The sequence below is a fragment of the Aquarana catesbeiana genome, linkage group LG01 (assembly GCF_042186555.1).
Source record: "Aquarana catesbeiana isolate 2022-GZ linkage group LG01, ASM4218655v1, whole genome shotgun sequence".
Taxonomy (NCBI): domain Eukaryota; kingdom Metazoa; phylum Chordata; class Amphibia; order Anura; family Ranidae; genus Aquarana; species Aquarana catesbeiana.
The window spans coordinates 170,196,672-170,214,700 of NC_133324.1; the positions used below are offsets into that span (position 1 = coordinate 170,196,672).

General features: G+C 40.4%; 1 protein-coding gene across 3 annotated transcripts in view; it reads left to right on the plus strand.

Moving 5' to 3' along the window:
- LNPEP (leucyl and cystinyl aminopeptidase) overlaps nucleotides 1–18,029 on the plus strand; it is a 207,777-nt gene that overhangs the window by 108,762 nt on the left and 80,986 nt on the right. For all 3 annotated transcript variants that reach the window (XM_073624540.1, XM_073624539.1, XM_073624538.1), the window contains 2 exons: nucleotides 7,659–7,790; nucleotides 9,633–9,753. In XM_073624540.1, coding sequence (XP_073480641.1) covers nucleotides 7,659–7,790; nucleotides 9,633–9,753 — 253 coding nt within the window. The remainder of the gene's footprint in view (nucleotides 1–7,658; nucleotides 7,791–9,632; nucleotides 9,754–18,029) is intronic.

An 18,029-nucleotide genomic window follows, 5' to 3' on the forward strand; every position in this document is an offset into this window, starting at 1 on the left:
ACTATGTAAGCTTAGTTTACTGTTAAAAATAAGTGTGAAATGCATGACTCCGGTGGGTGTAACAAGATGTCCACTTGCCGCCTTCTCAATGTATTCTTACTGTGGACGAGTGCGGGTGTAGCAAGATGGCAGCAACGGAACATCACTTCCGTTACAAATTCTGATGGGTCGCCTAATGTAATGAAACAAATGCTCTAGTGCAGATGTGGGGGCACTCAACAGGAGGGAGGGGCCAGGAGCGTCAGCGGGGGGACCCAAGAAGAGTAGGATTCCGGCTGCTCTGTGCAAAACCACTTCACAGAGCAGGTGAGTATGACATGGTTGTTATTTAAAAAATAAAATGTGCCTTTTTAATATCACTTTAAATCTCTGCTCCCGTGTTACCAATTTTCTTTCGTGGCATATCATGGTTGAATAAGAAATAAAATGTTTGACTGCTATAATGCAACTACACGCTTTGTCTACTTTGTGTAAGCAAGGCCAATAGTGACCATATGCACTTTGATTTTATTATCCAGTCAATGGGGAGGATTTATTAAAACTGGCACACACAAAATCTGGTGCGGATATGCATAGTAATCGGTTTGTAGGTTTTAATGTCAAAGCTGGTTTCTGTCTAAATTGGCCCTAGTATATGAATATGAGTTGGGAACTTTAGATTGTAATCTCCTTGAGGGTAGGGACTGATGTGAATGTACAATGTATATGTAAAGCGTTGCGTAAATTGACGGCGCTATATAAGTACCTTAAATAATAATACAGCTTAAAGGGTAACTCCACTTTCATGGGGAGAAAAATAGCAAATAAAAATAAATAATAATATAGCCTATACAATTGCGAAACAAGTCATATTGTGATTGAATGCTATTGAAAATTACCTTTTCCTTTTCAATCTGCAGCTCTGTAATTTTCTGAAAATGCAATGCAATATGGCTACCTGGAGGTGTCCTGTACACAGAATGTGTACAGAACGCCCCCCAGAAACATCATTTCCTGCTTGTGTGATTGGCTCACTGATTTTCCCAGAAGTCTGCACTAAGATACAAGTCATATTTTTTGCACCCCCTGCAACAAAAATTGAGTCTTTGGTGAGATATTCCCAATGGGAAATCAATCGAAAGGGATGCAGGCCCAGCAATTGTCTTCATTAGAGGCCTGATTCTGCAGCAGCTGGTTAATAATTATGAAACCACTCGCATTCGACTCACTCAGCACAGAGGAACACACAGGGATTTCTTCAGAATAAGGAAAGGTGGGAATCTGCAGCAAACATTGTTAAAATCCTTGCAATGCACTAGGGCTGCAACTAACGATTATTTTCATAATCGATTAGTTGGCCGATTGTTTCGATTAATCGATTAATCGGTTGATAAGCTTAAAAAAAAAAAAGTGTTGTGCATAATTTAGTTAATTTGTAAAGTTTTAAAAAAAAAGGCAATGTATTCTTAAATATCTCTTTGCAGTGGTAAATATAAATAACTATATAGTTAGGGAGCAACATATCTAATCCACTCTGAGAATAACAGACAGAAGAGACATACTGTATATACTGTTAGAGGAGAGATATACTGTATATGCTATTAGAGGATATATACTATTAAAAAAGGGGTGAATCTGGTAAATATCATCAGACTCAGAGATCAATTTTTTTTTTTTTAAACAATGTCTTCCTTCAAAAAAAAAAAAATGGCATTTTAAGAACGTTTGTTCGATTTTCTAATCGTTAGTGGGGTCAAATTGACGTTCATTTTCAACCACAGTGACAATTTGGAAATGTTAGAAAACTTCTTGGTCAAAGGAATTTTCAGACGGTGTATGTGGTTTTCGTTCATTTTAAAAACAATGTTAAAAACAAGTAAAAATTTCAAACATTCTTTCATTCAGCAAATGTACAAAGATTTTTCGTCTGAATATTCTTGTCTGAAAATTGATCCCTGTGGCCAGCATAAGGCTCGCTACACACCTATGCAGTTTGCTTTTGATATGTTTCTGTAGTGCTTTTTGCTGTGCATTTTGATTTTTGCTCACGTGATTTTGCTGCAATTTGCATTTTTTTGCATTTTATGGCCAATTTGTTGTTGGGCAGATTAAAAAACACAAATTGCTACAAAAACGCATTACATGCTTTTCTGCAGCTTTTCCATTGAAGTGTATTGAACCAAAAAAGCACAGTTTTGCATAAAAAAAAGTCCCTGACCTTTTCCAAATACGCAGCGGCTGGAAAAAAGCATAGATGTGAATGTGTCCCATAGGAAACCATGTAAATGAACTGCAGTCCGTTTCTGCAAAAAGCACCAAAAAACACATAGATGTGAACCAGGTCTAAGACGTTTAGTAACATAATGGGGTTAAAAAAAAAACTAAAATTAGCCCTTTATAGTACAAAAAAAGCAAATAATCTCTATTGTAAGGGGTTCATTTTTTTTACTGTAGAACGGTGATAGTAACATTTACAGTAGCGATTATTTGCTCTTTTTTGTACTATAAAAGGCTCAATTTAATTTTTTTAACCCCATTATGTTACTGGCCGATTAATCGATTATGAAAATAGTAATCGATTATTTTCATAATCGATTAGTTGTCGATTAATCGATTAGTTGTTTCAGCCCTACAATGCACATAGATCACCCAGAGGGGAATGTTTTATTTTTTTTCTCAACAAAAGTGGAGTTACACTTTAAAGTGGAACTTTAGTCTGAAAATAAAGTCCTGCTCAATCACTTTAGGCTGTCCGTTTTGCTGGTATAGCAAAACATTACAAATAAGTGTCTATACTGTTTAAATTCCAGTAATACACTGTCTCGCCCTGCTCTGCATGTGCTCACTTGTTTTCCATTTGTGGCATTTTTTGGCATACTGTTGAAAACCAGAACCACTAGAGGCCAATCTGCTGATAGCCTAAAGGTTTACTGTTGTTCAGGGGCTCTGGGCTTCAGCAACATGGCATCCTCTGGTAAGAAGTTATGGGAACAATTCTGGAGGCAATTTATAACACACCCTAATTTTGGTAGCATAATTATTAATGTAGATTGTATGTTCCTTGCTAAAGAACATTATTTTTTATCAGGCTATAAAGTTGAACAAGCTGAAGTTAGAAGCTGACTGGTTACTATTCACAGCTGCACCAGATTTTGTGTGTACCAGTTTTAATAAATCTTCCCTAATATGTGATTGTAATAAAAACTGAATCACATATCATTAAATAGGCATTCCCTTTCATATCGATTCTAGAATGGAGTTGATTTTCCAGGGCTGAAAACTGTCCATCGTTTTGTATCAGTCAGACAGCACAGTCATGTTTTGGTCATGAATTTGATCATATTTTTATCAATCCGATTTTGAGTGAAAACAAAGATATGATCAATAACTTGTATCTTTTGACTTTAAATCCACTTCCTATATGTGTGATGTCAAATGAATGGGTTGTTAACTATAGATCGACTAAATTCTTATTGGGAGAGATCAATTGGAACATAAATTGATCTATTAGAAACCAAGCTACCATGCACTAAGATATAGTAGAAGAGTTCTTATTGCAAACATAAACCAAAGCAGCGCTATAACTCTAACAAAAAGAATGCAAAAATTGCAATATGAAACAGCAAATGGTCAAACGTGCAAAAGTGCAAAAAATTGTAATAGAACCGTTCATCAGAAATAATGTATTTAAAAAACTGTGACAAGAACACACTAATAAAAGTAAGCCGCATATAAGTGTTCATGTATCTTACATAAGATGAAAAAGCAAATATAAAGTCCATTGTGAACAGAAAATCATTACATATGAACCTCCAACTCCAGTGCAAAGAAATCCACCACTGGTTTGTAAGTAATCACCGTGCCTCTAACCAGAGCAGTTATTCCAGACAGTTGGGCCCACTGGTGTATTTTAGTTTGACATACTTGCTTTACAAACGTTCCACTATTTATGTTTTAAGTGTAACAACTATTGCTGCTTTTCTTTGTTATTCTAACCACACACAGTGGATCAGATCCTTGGGCTATCCTTTTTTCAGCCATGATCTGCCGCTTCTCGGGCAACCTGTTCATTACTTCCTTTAAGTCAGTGACCGGGGCAACTGGGGTATCTATGTTTTCTTGCCACAGAGAGGTAGAACTTAAAGTGATACTAAACACACACTGTTTAAATTACATCGTCCCTTCTATTTATTTATGCAGATGTAATTATTTTAATCTAAAAAAATCGATCTACAACCGTCATGTAACCCAGCTCTTTCCCAGCCTGTCTATTGGGAAACATAAGCAGGAGGAGCTTCTAGTCCCATGCTGCTGGTAACATGTTAAAAAAAAAAAAAGCAGCCCTTGGTATGCAGAGTAAAAATGAATATCAATAAACTGTTTTAAATTGTCATACAAATATATATTTAAAATCAAATCTTTATTATTTTTTGGCAAGAACATCATGTGGGTGGATTTCTGCCAGTCACAGGGTGTGTCACGCCCCATCCAGCCTGTGTCAAAGAATAGGAGGGAGGTGAAGCCTCCATCAATCTACATGCAATATCCTGCCCCCATTGTGTTGGTGGGTATGGAGGAGGAGGGAGAGAGAGGGCTGTCATTTACCACTGTGTATACACCCACATGTATGACTCTCTAGTCACATGGACTGCTCAGATGTAAATGCTCAGCAGAGAAACTCACTGAAAACTGAGCATGTGCAGAGCTGCCAACACGGCTCTGCAAAGTCCCTAGCTAGATTGGGGACATGAACAGAAGGGCAGACAGAGAACAGCAGAATCAACCAGTTTTTTTATTTTTTTTTTTTTTTTTTGCAGAATACAGAAAATGAATCCTGTAGTGACTGAGTATGAACAGCATGTAATACACTATTTATTGATAGTTTTTTTTATGATGTGGGTTTAGTGACACTTTAAGACAAACCAATTCTAACCCAGGAATGCTAGTGTTGGTCCCTTGAGGTCCATTCGAATTAAAATTGTTCTTGCAATTCCTAATCATTTTCTTCAACAGTAATTGGGTGGAGTAATGTTTAATGTTAAACAGTTTCCCTTATACCTTAAGGGATTATACCTTAAAGTGGTTCTAAAGGCAGGGATTTTTTATTTTATTTTAATGCAATCTATGCATAAGGATAAAAAACCTTCAGCGTGCAGAAGCCCCCTTAATATTTACCTGAGCCCCATCTCAATCCAGCGATGTTGCACGAGATCCTCGGCTACCCGGGACTCTCCGTCCTAATTGGCTGAGACACAGCAGCGGGTGCTATTGGCTCCTACTGCTGTCAAAGTCAGTGAGCCAATGAGAGGAGTGGGGGCAGGGCCGAGCCACAGCCCTGTGTCTGAATAGACACACAGAGCAGCAGCTTGGCTCAGGTGCCCCCATAGAAAGCTGCTTGTTGTGGGGACAGGAAAGAGGGGCCAAGAGCACCGGTAAGGGACCCGAGAAGAGGAGGATCCGGGCTGCTCTGTGCAAAACCACTGCAGAAAGCAGGTAAGTGTAACATATATTTGTTATTTTTAAACAAAAAAAAAAAGACTAATATCACTTTAAGATTAAAGCCATAAAGCTATGTGTAGAAGTTACTGTTTTTAATTAACGACACAAATTATTTGAAAGAAAAAACTTCATTTTTGCAGCATATTGGAGAGTTAAGCCTCCTATTTCTTAAAATTTCAGGGACTCTATAGGTTGTTCTCTGTAGGCTCATTTTCCTTGTCTTACACCTGCTATGGCAATTACAGTGGTGTTCAACTCTTTCTGCTGTGTTTTGACATGTTTTTTTATAATAAGAAAGCAGAATAAGGAGCTGGAACATGGTAGCCTCCCTGGCGGTTTTCCCGAGTGTGGCTCGGGGTTAAAATTCAGTACCATTAGCGGTAACCCCGAGCCACACTCGGGATCGCATTGCAGGATCCTGGGGCGGCGTTACTTACCTTGTCCCCGGGATCCTGCGATGTCACTCGCAGTGTCCGAGGGCTCCGTCCTCCTCCGAAGCCTCTCCGTGCCAGGCTCCGTTCCCTGCGAGCGGCGCGACGCACGGGGGCGGAGCCTGGCGGCAAATTAAAAAAAAAGTAAAAATCATAACACATACAGTACTGTAATCTTACAGATTACAGTACTGTATGAAATGATTTCACATCCCTTTTGTCCCCAGTGCTTTGGCCCATGCCCTGCATGCAGTTTTACATGATATACACTGTTCTTTCTGCCTGGAAACTGGAGATTGTCCATAGCAACCAAAAAGTGTCCCTTTACGTCAAAAGTGGCTTTAGACCAGCTAGAAAACAGCGATAGTAAATTAGAACACTTGCAGAATTGAGCGATAGTGAATTGTGGGGAAATTTATTTTATTACTATTTTTTTTTTTTTTTTTTAATTATTTATTTTTATTTATTATATTATAATTTATGTTTTTGTGTTTCAAACTTTATCATACCCGGGATATCTACTAGACTCTGGTTTGGACAGATTTAAGTGTGTTCTTGTTAAGATTTACAGACCTACAATATAAAACGCCAAATTTCCATGCAAAATAATGGTACCGCTTTCAGCACCTAAAATCCGAAATAATCATACCGCCAGGGAGGTTAAAGCTGGACCCTAGGCACACTTTTTTTGTTTAAATAGATTCCTCAATAGCCACAAATCATTTAAATCCTGGTTGGGTTTACCAATTGCATTTGTAAATCCAGATCTTCTCTTGTAAAAGTAGTAGTGCCATCATAACTGTGCTGTTCGTAGTCCGTCCAGAAGCAGAGCTGTGGGAGGCTCCTCCCACTACAGGCTGTCTACAGAAAACTACAGGAAGGGGTGGAGATTAGACCTACCACCCTGCACAGGGAGAGAAACAGCAGTGAGCTCCTACACCGAGGCAAAATTTCACATTGGATTACTGCACAGATCTGAATGAAATGCACAAAGCACACCAAAATTCAAGTAAAAAATACAGATGACTCTTGTATTTAGACAATATTTGCATGCCATAGAGTTCAGCTTTAAAAAGATTTGTGTGACCTGGGCATTTAAGCTTGTGCATATTTTCAGTAAAGAGTTAAAGTGGAGTTCCACCCAAAAAAAAGTTTCATTAATGTGCATGAAATAAATAAAAAAAAAAACATTTGGAGAAAATTTTTTTTTTTTTTTTACTCGCCTCTTAATGCCTGTTGCTAGGGGGTCCCTTGTAATCTACCTCCTTACTCACCTCGGCTCCTTACTTCACTTCCCTCGGTGCCGGAAGGGAGATCAGCTCTGCCCCCTCCCTCTAGGCAATCATCTGCGACACGTCACAGGTCCCAGATGATTGCGCAGCCAGTCACGGCGGGTGTCTCGCGCATGCGCATTGGGTGCCCGGCTGTGAAGCCACAGCCGGGTGCCCACAGTTACAGTGCCGGAGGGGGAGACGAGCTGGGCTTTGATCCCCCGCATCGCTGGACCCTGGGACAGGTAAATGTCTGATTTTATTAAAAGTCAGCAGCTGCGGTATTTGTAGCTGCTGACTTTTAGTAATTTTATTTTTTTTAAGCGGAACTCCGCTTTAAAAGGGTTTTTCTAAATTTTTTTTTTTTTTTTTTTCTTTAACCACTTCAGCCACGTTTGGGAAGCATTGATACAACTACTAAGCATCATTTCTTCTAACCTACACCTATCGGACAAGCTAACCAGTTGTTTCTTTGCAGACAAAAACGACCATACTCCCAAATGGGCTGTTTCTTGATGAATTTGCAACCAGTGTGAAAATGAGCACCTACCTTGTCGCTTTCATTGTGTCTGACATGAAGAATTCATCTATCATTACAAATGGAACTCTTGTAAGTAATGGTTACCCCAGGGCCACAGTGTTACTTCAGTATGTTACAGAGGGGGTATGCAGCAGAGAGGGATAAAAACTTTTTTTTTTTTTCATTTTGGATAGCGTAAGGAAGGGAACCTCTGTTCCATTTGGGAGATAAGATTTCTCTTCACTTCCTGCCCCATAGCCAAAACAGGAAATGAGAGGGAATCCCTGTGTCACTAGGGTCACGAGAACTAGTGTCCCCATTGGAAGATTTCCCATCTATACCTGTTCTGGTGTTCTGCTTTCACTCTTGGTAATAACACTAAATAGGACAGATGGAGAGGCTGAATCTCTTTAACAAGGACATGGACAGCAATAAAACCCTGACAGGTGTTCCTATTCCTTTCCACTCTATTCAAAAAAAATGTGCCTTTTAGTTACTTTACCTGATATATATGCTGATGAAAGTACACCTCTTTGATCTACATATGAGTGGAATAGTAAATACAGGGGGTTGTTTTTTACAAAACTGGAAAAGGCAAAAGCTAGCGCAGCTCTGCATGGAAACCAATCAGCTTCCAGGTTCTTTTGTCAAAGCTTGACTGAACATGCTGAAGTTAGAAGCTGATTGGCTACCACGCACAGCTGCACCAGATTGTGCACTTTCCAGTTTTAGTAAGTCAGCACCACAGTGTAATAATAGATTGTTACTCTATAGTGGTGGTCTCCAAACTGCGGCCCGGGGGCCAGATGTGGCCTTTTGTTCGCTTTTACCTGCCCATTGGGGCACTGTTTCATTTATTAATAGCAACAATAGGGCATAATTCCCCACTGACAACAATGAAGAGGCACTATTCCTGCCAATGACACAAACGATGGGGCACAATTTCTCCCAATGAAGCCAACAATGGGGCACAATTACACCAGTGGTGGGGCACTATTTCTTCCAGGGACACCAATGATGGGGCACTATTTCTTCCACTGACACCAATGATGAGGCACAATTATTCCCACTGAAACAAACAACGGGGCATGATTTTTTCCCACTGACGTCGGGTCCTTTTCTACTCCTAATGGCATCAGTCCGGCCCCCTAAAGTCTGAAGGACAGTAAACTGGCCCTTTGTTTAGAAAGTTTGAAAACCCCTGGTCTTTGTACAATCTCTTTTAGATCTCTGTAGTGCAAAGGCCTGCCTGATTTGATACAAATTTAAAGGATAGCTCCAGCCCTATAAGGTAGTAACCTGCATGCCCTGCAGAAACCACTTAGATTTTATTAGATTTCAGTCTGAGCAGCTTGGAAGCCCGTGTTGTGCTCATGCTCCTGCCCACTTCCTCTCGCATGTTTTTATTTTCAATCTGTAAATGTGATTCATTGCCTGAAATAGGTGGCCCAGCTTTGCTTTGTTTGCACCTAGGAATTGGGGCTTCTGGAAGCTCAGGAGTAGTATTAAACCCTCAGTTTTTTTTAGCTTGACTACAATAAAATAAACATTTCCCAGTAAACAATTTTTTAAAATTCTTCCACCAGTAGTTGAAGTTTTCAACTTTCAATGCTGCGAGCTCCTGCTCTCTCAGGGCTGCTTCTTTGAACTCCTGGTCTTCACAGGAAAGCGTTAACAGTGGACTGTTTGTTCTAGTCAGTCTGTTAGCTTGAAGAAGGGGGGGGGGCGGCTAGAAGGAGAGCGGAACAAGGGAGTTCCTTTCCATCTTAGGCTATGGGGCTGTGTGTTTCTATTGATGCACGCAGTGTAGCAGTGTATGGAGACACTGATGTTGGTACCTGTTTGAACTGTCATACAGAAGTCTTTAGATGTACCTTAAGCTCTAATTAGCTGAAATGTCCAACGTCTGTTTTCTTGTCTTTTTATTAACAGGTATCTGTCTATGCCATATCACAAAAGATCAATCAGACACAGTACGCTCTGAGTGCAGCAGCGACATTGCTGGAATTTTATACACAATATTTTGGAATTAACTATCCAATCTCAAAATTAGGTTTGTTTTGTTTCCTGCACATATATTTCTTTTACATATGTTTATTGAGGAATAAACCAAGGTAACATTGTTGACAATAAAGTAAATTAAGTTGATGAGGGTGTATACAGATGGCCAATAGCATACAGAAGAACAAGGTTAGCAATAACAAGTGACATAGTCCAAGGTATATTAGATGAGGGCCTCTTTTTAGGTTCAACAACACAAAGTTGAAAATATAGGTAGGGACCTGAAAACCAAGGTCATAGTAGTTGTCCAGGTAAGTCTAAGGGGCATAGATGTAGAAGTTGCAGAGGATATTTTAGGAAATGTAATGCAGGAAGAGGCGTTAAGCCGAGGAAGAGGATATCAGAGAGGTAAAAACAAAGAAAAGAGGAAAAGGAAGGAAAGCGAAGAGAAGGGAAAAGCAAAGAGAAGAGGACATAGGTTAAGAAAAAAGGGATGGCAAAGGGGCAGGGAAAGGTGAGGACCCCAGGGGGTCAGCTTATTATGAAGTCAATTGGCCAATAGGGAATAGTCAATAGGAAAAAGAGGAACCCACCCACTTGGGTGAAAAGAGATTGCTACTCGCCCCAAACTTTTGGAAATAGAACCAAGACCGTAATATTGGTTCTATTTCCAATATGGAATTGTCAACCTGTGGTGGTTGAGAATAAGCATATTCTAAGATATACTTAAAGTATTACTAAACCCACAACAGTAAAATCAGTCTGTATATGCAGTAAAGCATGCTTGTTATATTCACTGTGGAACCTAAGGGGTCAATCCTCCGCATTTGTGTAAAAAAAAAAAACTGTTTGATCCTGTTTTCTCTGATTCTCCCCTTCTTCCACAGTCCCCAACCCATCTCCTGATATTACAGAGCCTTGGGGACACTCTGCACATGCTCAGTTTGGTGTGTATTGCTAGAGAGTTTTTTTTTTTTTTTTTTGGGGGGGGGGGGAGGGTGCATGTGATCAACACAGAGCACTGTCCAGAGGGTCAGGGGTCATACAGCCCCATAGGACAGTCAGAGTAGAATGAAAACTCCTCCTACAAGCTTTAACCAGACACTTATAAAAGTCACAAGACTGCTATATACTGCTGCTGATAAAAGGTATTTAGCAATTTATACTTACTACAATTCATTTCCATGTTCTGTGTACTGTGGGGGACCAGATATAGTGAATGCAGGGTCCTGGGTTTAGTAAAACTTTAAGAGGTGAATAAGGCAGGAATTAAAAAAAAAACAAAAAATAAATGCTGTGCCTTGGTGTGGTCCTAGGAAAAGTACCATAAGGATATTATTGTAGCTATGAAACTCTTTGTTTCTCCTGTAATAGCAAATAAATTGGATTTCCATGCAATTCATATTTTCCCCTTATTTCTCAACCTCTTAGTGTGCTCTGCCATAAACACAAGGGAGAAACTGTTTAGATGTGAATTTCTTATTAGGAATCCTCAGAGATCCGTGCAAGCCAAATGTGTGTGTTTGTTTTAATACTGTAATTCATTTGCATCATATTTGAATTACATTTCATTTTAGTTCACATTAAGCAGTTGTCTTATTATCACATCCCTTGATTAGTTCCTTGTTCACAATGATGGCACCGAGCCTTTCCCCACTCAGAGAACATTGAAAACGTTCATCACTTGATTGCACAGCGTTAAATGATGTGTGTTTTCACAATATGAAGATGTAAGTGATTTTAAACTCTGAGATGTAGGGTTAATGAGCAGAGATAATCATCAGCTGTTTAGCAGATTTTGCTGTCTGTTTGACATTGCAAATCAGTCTGTTGCGCACAGGGAAAAAATTTAGGTGGGTCCTTTTTTTTAATTGGCGCTGTGAAATCTGAAAAGCAATTTCTGCATACGCCACTTTGGGAGCCTGTCGCATATATGAGGGATCAGATGGTTCACGGGTTTAAAGAGACCCTATCACCAACTTAAAACAAGATGCTCATAAAAACACAGACCAATCAATTGCAGCATTTTTTCTTCTATGAGCAATTTATTCACCTTCAATATGCTTTTGAATTTGCTGGGGATTTCAATCACTCCAGGAAGATTGCCTAGTAGAGCCACATCCCACGTCCCTACTGTCAGTCATAGCCCTCTCCTCTTCTGAGTGTATAATTACTGTCTCTACAATGAAATATCTTTGGTCAGCCAAAAATGGGAAAGCTGTCAGCAGAAGTGGCCATCGGTAAAAAATGTGATTGGAAACTATCTCTTTATTAAAGCGAACTTCACTCAATAAGTTAAGTCCCACTGGTTTGCTTCCTCCCCCAGCCTGCAAATGAGTTAGTTTTTTTATTTATTTATTTTTTTTGTTGGGGCTGGGGGCAAGTACCGATTTTTATCGATACCCGTTCCCACTTCTGGAACCCTCGCCTAGACAAGGATGACATCCCTTGCCCCATCACATGTCCCGGGAGGCTGCTGGACCTTTCACAAACTGACAGGTGAGCTCTCCCATGGTCAGTTGGCAGCTGACTGTGGTTCCTCAGAAAGCCATGGTTTACTCCTATATTCAAGATGGCGTCACTGGGGACACGTAATGTTAAGAAGAGCTGTCTGCAGGAAGACAGTGCTGGACCCCAGGCACTTGATTTTTAAAAGTCAGCAGCTACAAATACTGTAACGTTAAAAGAAAAAAACTGAAGTTCCTCTTTCAAGTAGATGTTTTTTGGCCACAAACTGTATATATAGAACACCATAAATGTGTTTTGTGTCATAGAGATGGCCACTTCCTCCGAATGGAGCATAAGACACTGCTACAAGATCATCCCTCTGACATCACTTCTCAACTCCTGCTTCTATAGACCCACTGTACAGTAATCAGAACCATCTATTGTATTCACTTTAACACACTAAATCTATTTGTGGATGTTACTAGTTTTAAAATCTGTCCTAATATTCTCGCCCCTTGTTCCCCTGCCCAATACAAGACTGAGGGCCAGCAGTGTGAGGTGGTAATGGCTCTGAGAGATTGTGCAATACTGTCAGTCTAATACAGAGATTTGCTAACATAATCATAGAAATGAACTCATCAGTGTGCTGCTCTTTCATTGTCCAGTTTCATTCTACTTGACTGTACAGTATGAATGAGGTGAAATCTGGACGGCTGCACTCTGAAATAGGACCATTTTTATTGATGCATATAAAACAGCAAGCTCACGCTGTTTTCTATATTTTTTAGACAGTATGGTTCATTTGTATTTATGGAGGAGACCACAATCGGGACGGAATATCTGCAGCTGACCATTGTTTGATGTCGGCTATATAAAGCGGGGAGTCTTTCCTGATTGCTGGGTTGTGATTGAAGTGTTCCTAAAACTACAACAGTAAAATCAGTCTGTATATGTATTAAAGCATGCGTGTTACACTCTCACTGTGGAACCTAAGGGGTTAATCTTCTGCATTGTGTTAAAAGGCTGTTTGATCCTGTATGCACAGATCCTCCCCTCCTACTGACTCCAGAACAGGTCTGGATAAGACAGTTACTGGAATCAAGCTGCACATGCTCAGTTTTGGTGTGTATTGCTAGAGGTGTTTTTTTTTTGTTTTTCTTGGGAGGGTGCATGTGATCAGCACAGGGCCAGAGGGTCAGGGGTCCTGCATCCTGATAGGACAATCTTGGGAAAATGAAAACTCCTCCTACAAGCTTTACCAGGCACTGATAGAAATCGCAAAACTGCTATATACTGCTGATGAGAAAACATATTTAGTAGTTTATATTTGCTAAAATTATTGCCTTTCCATGTTCTGTGTATTATTATTATTATTATACAGGATTTATATAGCGCCGACAGTTTACGCAGCGCTTTACAACATTAGGGCAGACAGTACAAGTACAATACAATTCAATACAGGAGGAATCAGAGGGCCCTGCTCATTAGAGCTTACAATCTAGGAGGGAGGGTCAAGTGATACAAAAGGGTAATAGCTGTGGGGGATGAGCTAATGGAAAAAATAGTGCAGTTGTTAGATGGAGGCAGGATAGGCTTCTCTGAAGAGGAAAGTTTTCAGGGATCGCCTAAAAGTGGATAAAGTTGAAGACAGTCTGACAGATTGGGGTAGGGAATTCCAGAGGATGGGCGAGGCTCGGGAGAAGTCCTGGAGGCGGATATGGGAGGAGGTGATGAGGGAGCTAGAGAGCAGGAGGTCTTGGGAGGAACGGAGATGGCGATTAGGTTGGTATTTTGAGACTAGGTTAGTGATGTAGCTGGGGGCAGAGTTGTGGATGGCTTTGTAACTTATTGTTAGTATTTTGAATTTAATTCGTTGGGCGAGTGGTAGCCAATGGAGGGATTGGCAGAGAGGGGTAGCAGACACTGAGCGGTTTGTAAGGTGGATGAGTCTGGCAGCAGCATTCATGATGGACTGAAGGGGGGATAGTCTGTTTAAAGGTAAGCCAATGAGGAGTGAGTTGCAATAGTCAAGGCGAGAGATAACCAGGGAGTGAATCAGGAGCTTTGTGGTTTCATTGGTTAGAAAGGGACGTAGTTTAGAGATGTTGCGGAGGTTGAGGCGGCAAGCTTTGGAAAGTGATTGGATGTGGGGCTGAAAGGAGAGTTCAGAATCCAGGATAACACCTAGTACCCTGACATGTGGGGACGGGTAGATGGTTTTGCCATTGCTCTTGACAGAGAAGTCGGGGGAAGAGGAACGTGGGGGAGGAAATATTATAAGCTCGGTTTTGGACAAGTTGAGTTTGAGGAAGTGGTGTGACATCCATACAGATATGTTGGTTAGTAAGTTAGTGATGCGTGAGGAGACTGATGGAGTGAGTTGAGGGGTGGAGAGATAGATTTGTGTGTCATCAGCATAGAAATGATATTGAAAGCCGTGAGAGGCTATCAGCTGACCCAGGGAAGAGGTGTAGATTGAAAATAAAAGAGGTCCAAGAACAGAACCTTGGGGGACCCCGACAGAGAAGGGAAGAGGAGTGGAGGAAGTAGAATTGTAAGTGACACTGAAGGTGCGTTGGGATAGGTAGGATGAGAGCCACTGAAGAGCACAGTCACGGAGACCGAGGGAGTAAAGTTTTTTGAGGAGGAGGGGGTGGTCAACTGTGTCAAAGACAGCTGAAAGATCCAGAAGTAGGAGTGCAGAATAGTGTCCATTGGTTTTTGCAGTTAGTAGGTCATTTGTGAGTTTTAAAAGAGCAGTTTCTGTGGAGTGTTGAGGGCGAAATCCAGATTGAAGGGGATCAAGAAGGTTGTTTTTAATGAGGTGGTCACTCAGTTGGTTGTAAACCAGGCGTTCAAGGAGTTTAGAGGAAAAGGGGAGCAAGGAGATTGGGCGTAGGTTGTTAAGATTGGTAGGGTCCAAGGACGGCTTTTTGAGTATGGGGGTATTGTGGGAGACCAGATATAGTGAATGCAGGGTCCTGGGTTTAGTAACACTTTAAGTGCTAGACAATCAGGAAATGCGTTGACTTTCCTCTGTTACCCCACAGGGTTTGGTTGCTGTTTTATATGCATCAATAAAGATGGTTCTATTTCGACATGCAGCCGCCCAGATTTCTCCATATTCATATTGTTCAGGATGATGAGCTGGGCTTTGCATCCAGATGGGAGATGTGTAGGATCCTGGTGAGCAGACCAACCTTGAGCAGCGTTACTTTGTTTACAGGCTTGACTGTACAGTCTTTCCTGAATTTATAATACAGTGGGTATAGAAAAGAATCACCCCCTTTCAAATCACATTTTGTTGCTTTTCAGCCTGAAATGAAGACACACAGGTTGTTATATACAGCTGTATTTACTAGTGCAACTTATAACACCCAAGTGAAAGATTATAACACCAACATGTCAGAGAAAAAAATTAAAAACGGAATCACTGAGTTGGAAAATGGATCACCCTTTATGTCAGTATTTTGTTGAACCACTTTTTGCTTTAATTATATCCTTTAGTCTCTTGGGATATGTCTCTACTAACTTTGCAATATTTGCCCACTCTTTCCAGAACTGCTCAAGTTCAGTTAAATTTGATGGTGACTGTTTGTGGACTGCAGTCTTCAAGTCATTCCAGAGATTTTCAGTGGGGTTTAAGTCTAGGCTCTGACTAGGCCATGCAAAGACACTTACCTTTTTCTCATTCAACCACTGTGTGGTCATTTTTGCTGTGTAGTTTGGGTCTTTGTCATGTTGGAAGGTAAACCTTCTTCCCATTGACAACTTTCTGGCAGAGGGCAGCAGATTTTCCTCAAAAATTTGATGGTATTTTGCCCCAACCATTTTTCTTCTATCCTGACAAGTGCTCTAGTCCCTGCTGCAGAGAAACACCCCCATAACAGGATGTGACCACCTCCATGCTTTACTGTAGGAATTGTGTTATTTGGATGGTGAGCTGTATTGGATTTACGTCAGCTATATTGTTTAAAAAAACTGTAAAAACTGACAGGTACTCTAATTCCTCTCCACTCTACCGAAAACTAAAAAAATGTTTTGCCTTTAGTTATACTTTAATGAAAAAGGTGGTTCAACAAAATACTCACCTAAGGGGGTGGTCCTTTTTCCAACTCTGATTCTGCTTTTGATTTTTTTTTCTGACATGTTGGTTTTGTATCTTTCACTTGGATGTTATAAGTTGCACTAGTAAATATAGCTGGATAACACAAAAACTGTGTCTGTCTTCATTTCAGGCTGCAAAGAAAGAAAATGTGATTATTTTAGAGGGGGAAGATTATTTTCTATACCTGCTGTATATCATGGAATTCCACTTGTTTCCAAATTTACACTCTAGGTGCATTTTAGAAAGGGGTCTCACTTTCTGATTTGTTTTATATTCTAGAGATTACAATAACTGATTGAAAATAAACTGCCATGTTATATATAAAAAGAGTAAAACACCCAGATAAGCATGAACAGAGCTTGGAACTATGGAGTGTAGGTCTTGCTGCTAATACCCTTCTGCACAACTCCATATATGTGACCAATGTGATTAGATCATTACCCGCTGCCTTATATTACACATTTTGGAGTTCTCCACCTAGCTCTCCATACCTTAAAGGCCTAGATTAACTATATATCTTTGGCCCATGGCGTTCTATTTGGAGTTGGGTTCAGTGCCGCTTGTGGGTAGTCTTGAGTTGGCTCTCTCTGCCCCTTACCCTCTGGACTCCTGGTTAACATATGGAGGCGAAAATCCTTGGTTTTAACTAATGCGGGTGTCTAGGATATGATTCTATATGCATATGATACTTTTGTTTAAACATAACCACTCACCCCTGAAGAAGAGTAACAACTTTATATCTTGAAACGCGTTGTATATTACTCTGTCTGTATGTTCCACTAACAGATCATTGGGGTTATTCACTTTGTAATTACTGTGTATCACTGCAATCGCATCAATTGTATTGTTTTCGTTTTGAACTTTGAACTTCCTGTTTTAGTCTTTACCAATAAAATATTGACCCTTTTTTTTACAAATATAACTTTAGTTTTCTGGAGTCTATGCCCTTTAAAGTCCCACTAGACGTTTTTTTTTTCTGTAGCCTGTCCAATTTGGGGATGTGGGCATTCTTTCCTATTCCCTACATCAGCAATTGGCACATCAAAAATTCTTTCTTTACTTACTGGTCAAGTTCAGGCTGTACGTGAGGATGTGTCTCTTATCCGTGACGATCTTCAAAAAGTGCAGGAACACACAACGGTGATAGAAAATAGGGTCAGTGATATAGAGGACACTGTCCTACCACTAGTTACTGAGGTAAAATCTGCTACACGCAAGCTGAATGTGTTTTCTACTAAAGTAGAAAGATCCAGAAAATCATTTACGTCATAATAGTTCGCATAGTGGGCATACCAGAGAGGGTTGTGGGCATTGATCTGATTGAGTTTGCTGAATGCTGGCTAGTCGATATCTTTGGCAAGGAACACCTTTCCTCATTATTTGCAGTGAAGCGCGCCCACAGGGTCCCCACTCGACTTTTGTTATCCGGAAACTCTCCACCGCCTTTTCTCATCCGCCTTCTTGAGTGTTAGAGACAAGGAGAATATTTTTCGGAGGGCAAGGGCCCAGAAGGATATTGGATATAATGGATCAAAAATGATGTGCTTTCCGGATTTCTCGCCTGAGGTGCAAAAGCGTAAGACGAGTTTTCAAGAGGTTAAGATGCCATCAAGGCTTTTGATAGCGTTGAGTGTCCATATTTGTGGGCCGTTTTCGAAAAACTTGGTCTTGGCTGCACCTTTTGTCAATGGATCCGTCTGCTGTATACTGCTCCTAGAGCTTCAATTAGGGTTAATGGCCTTCAGTTCACTGTCTCCCCTGCTCTTTGCCAT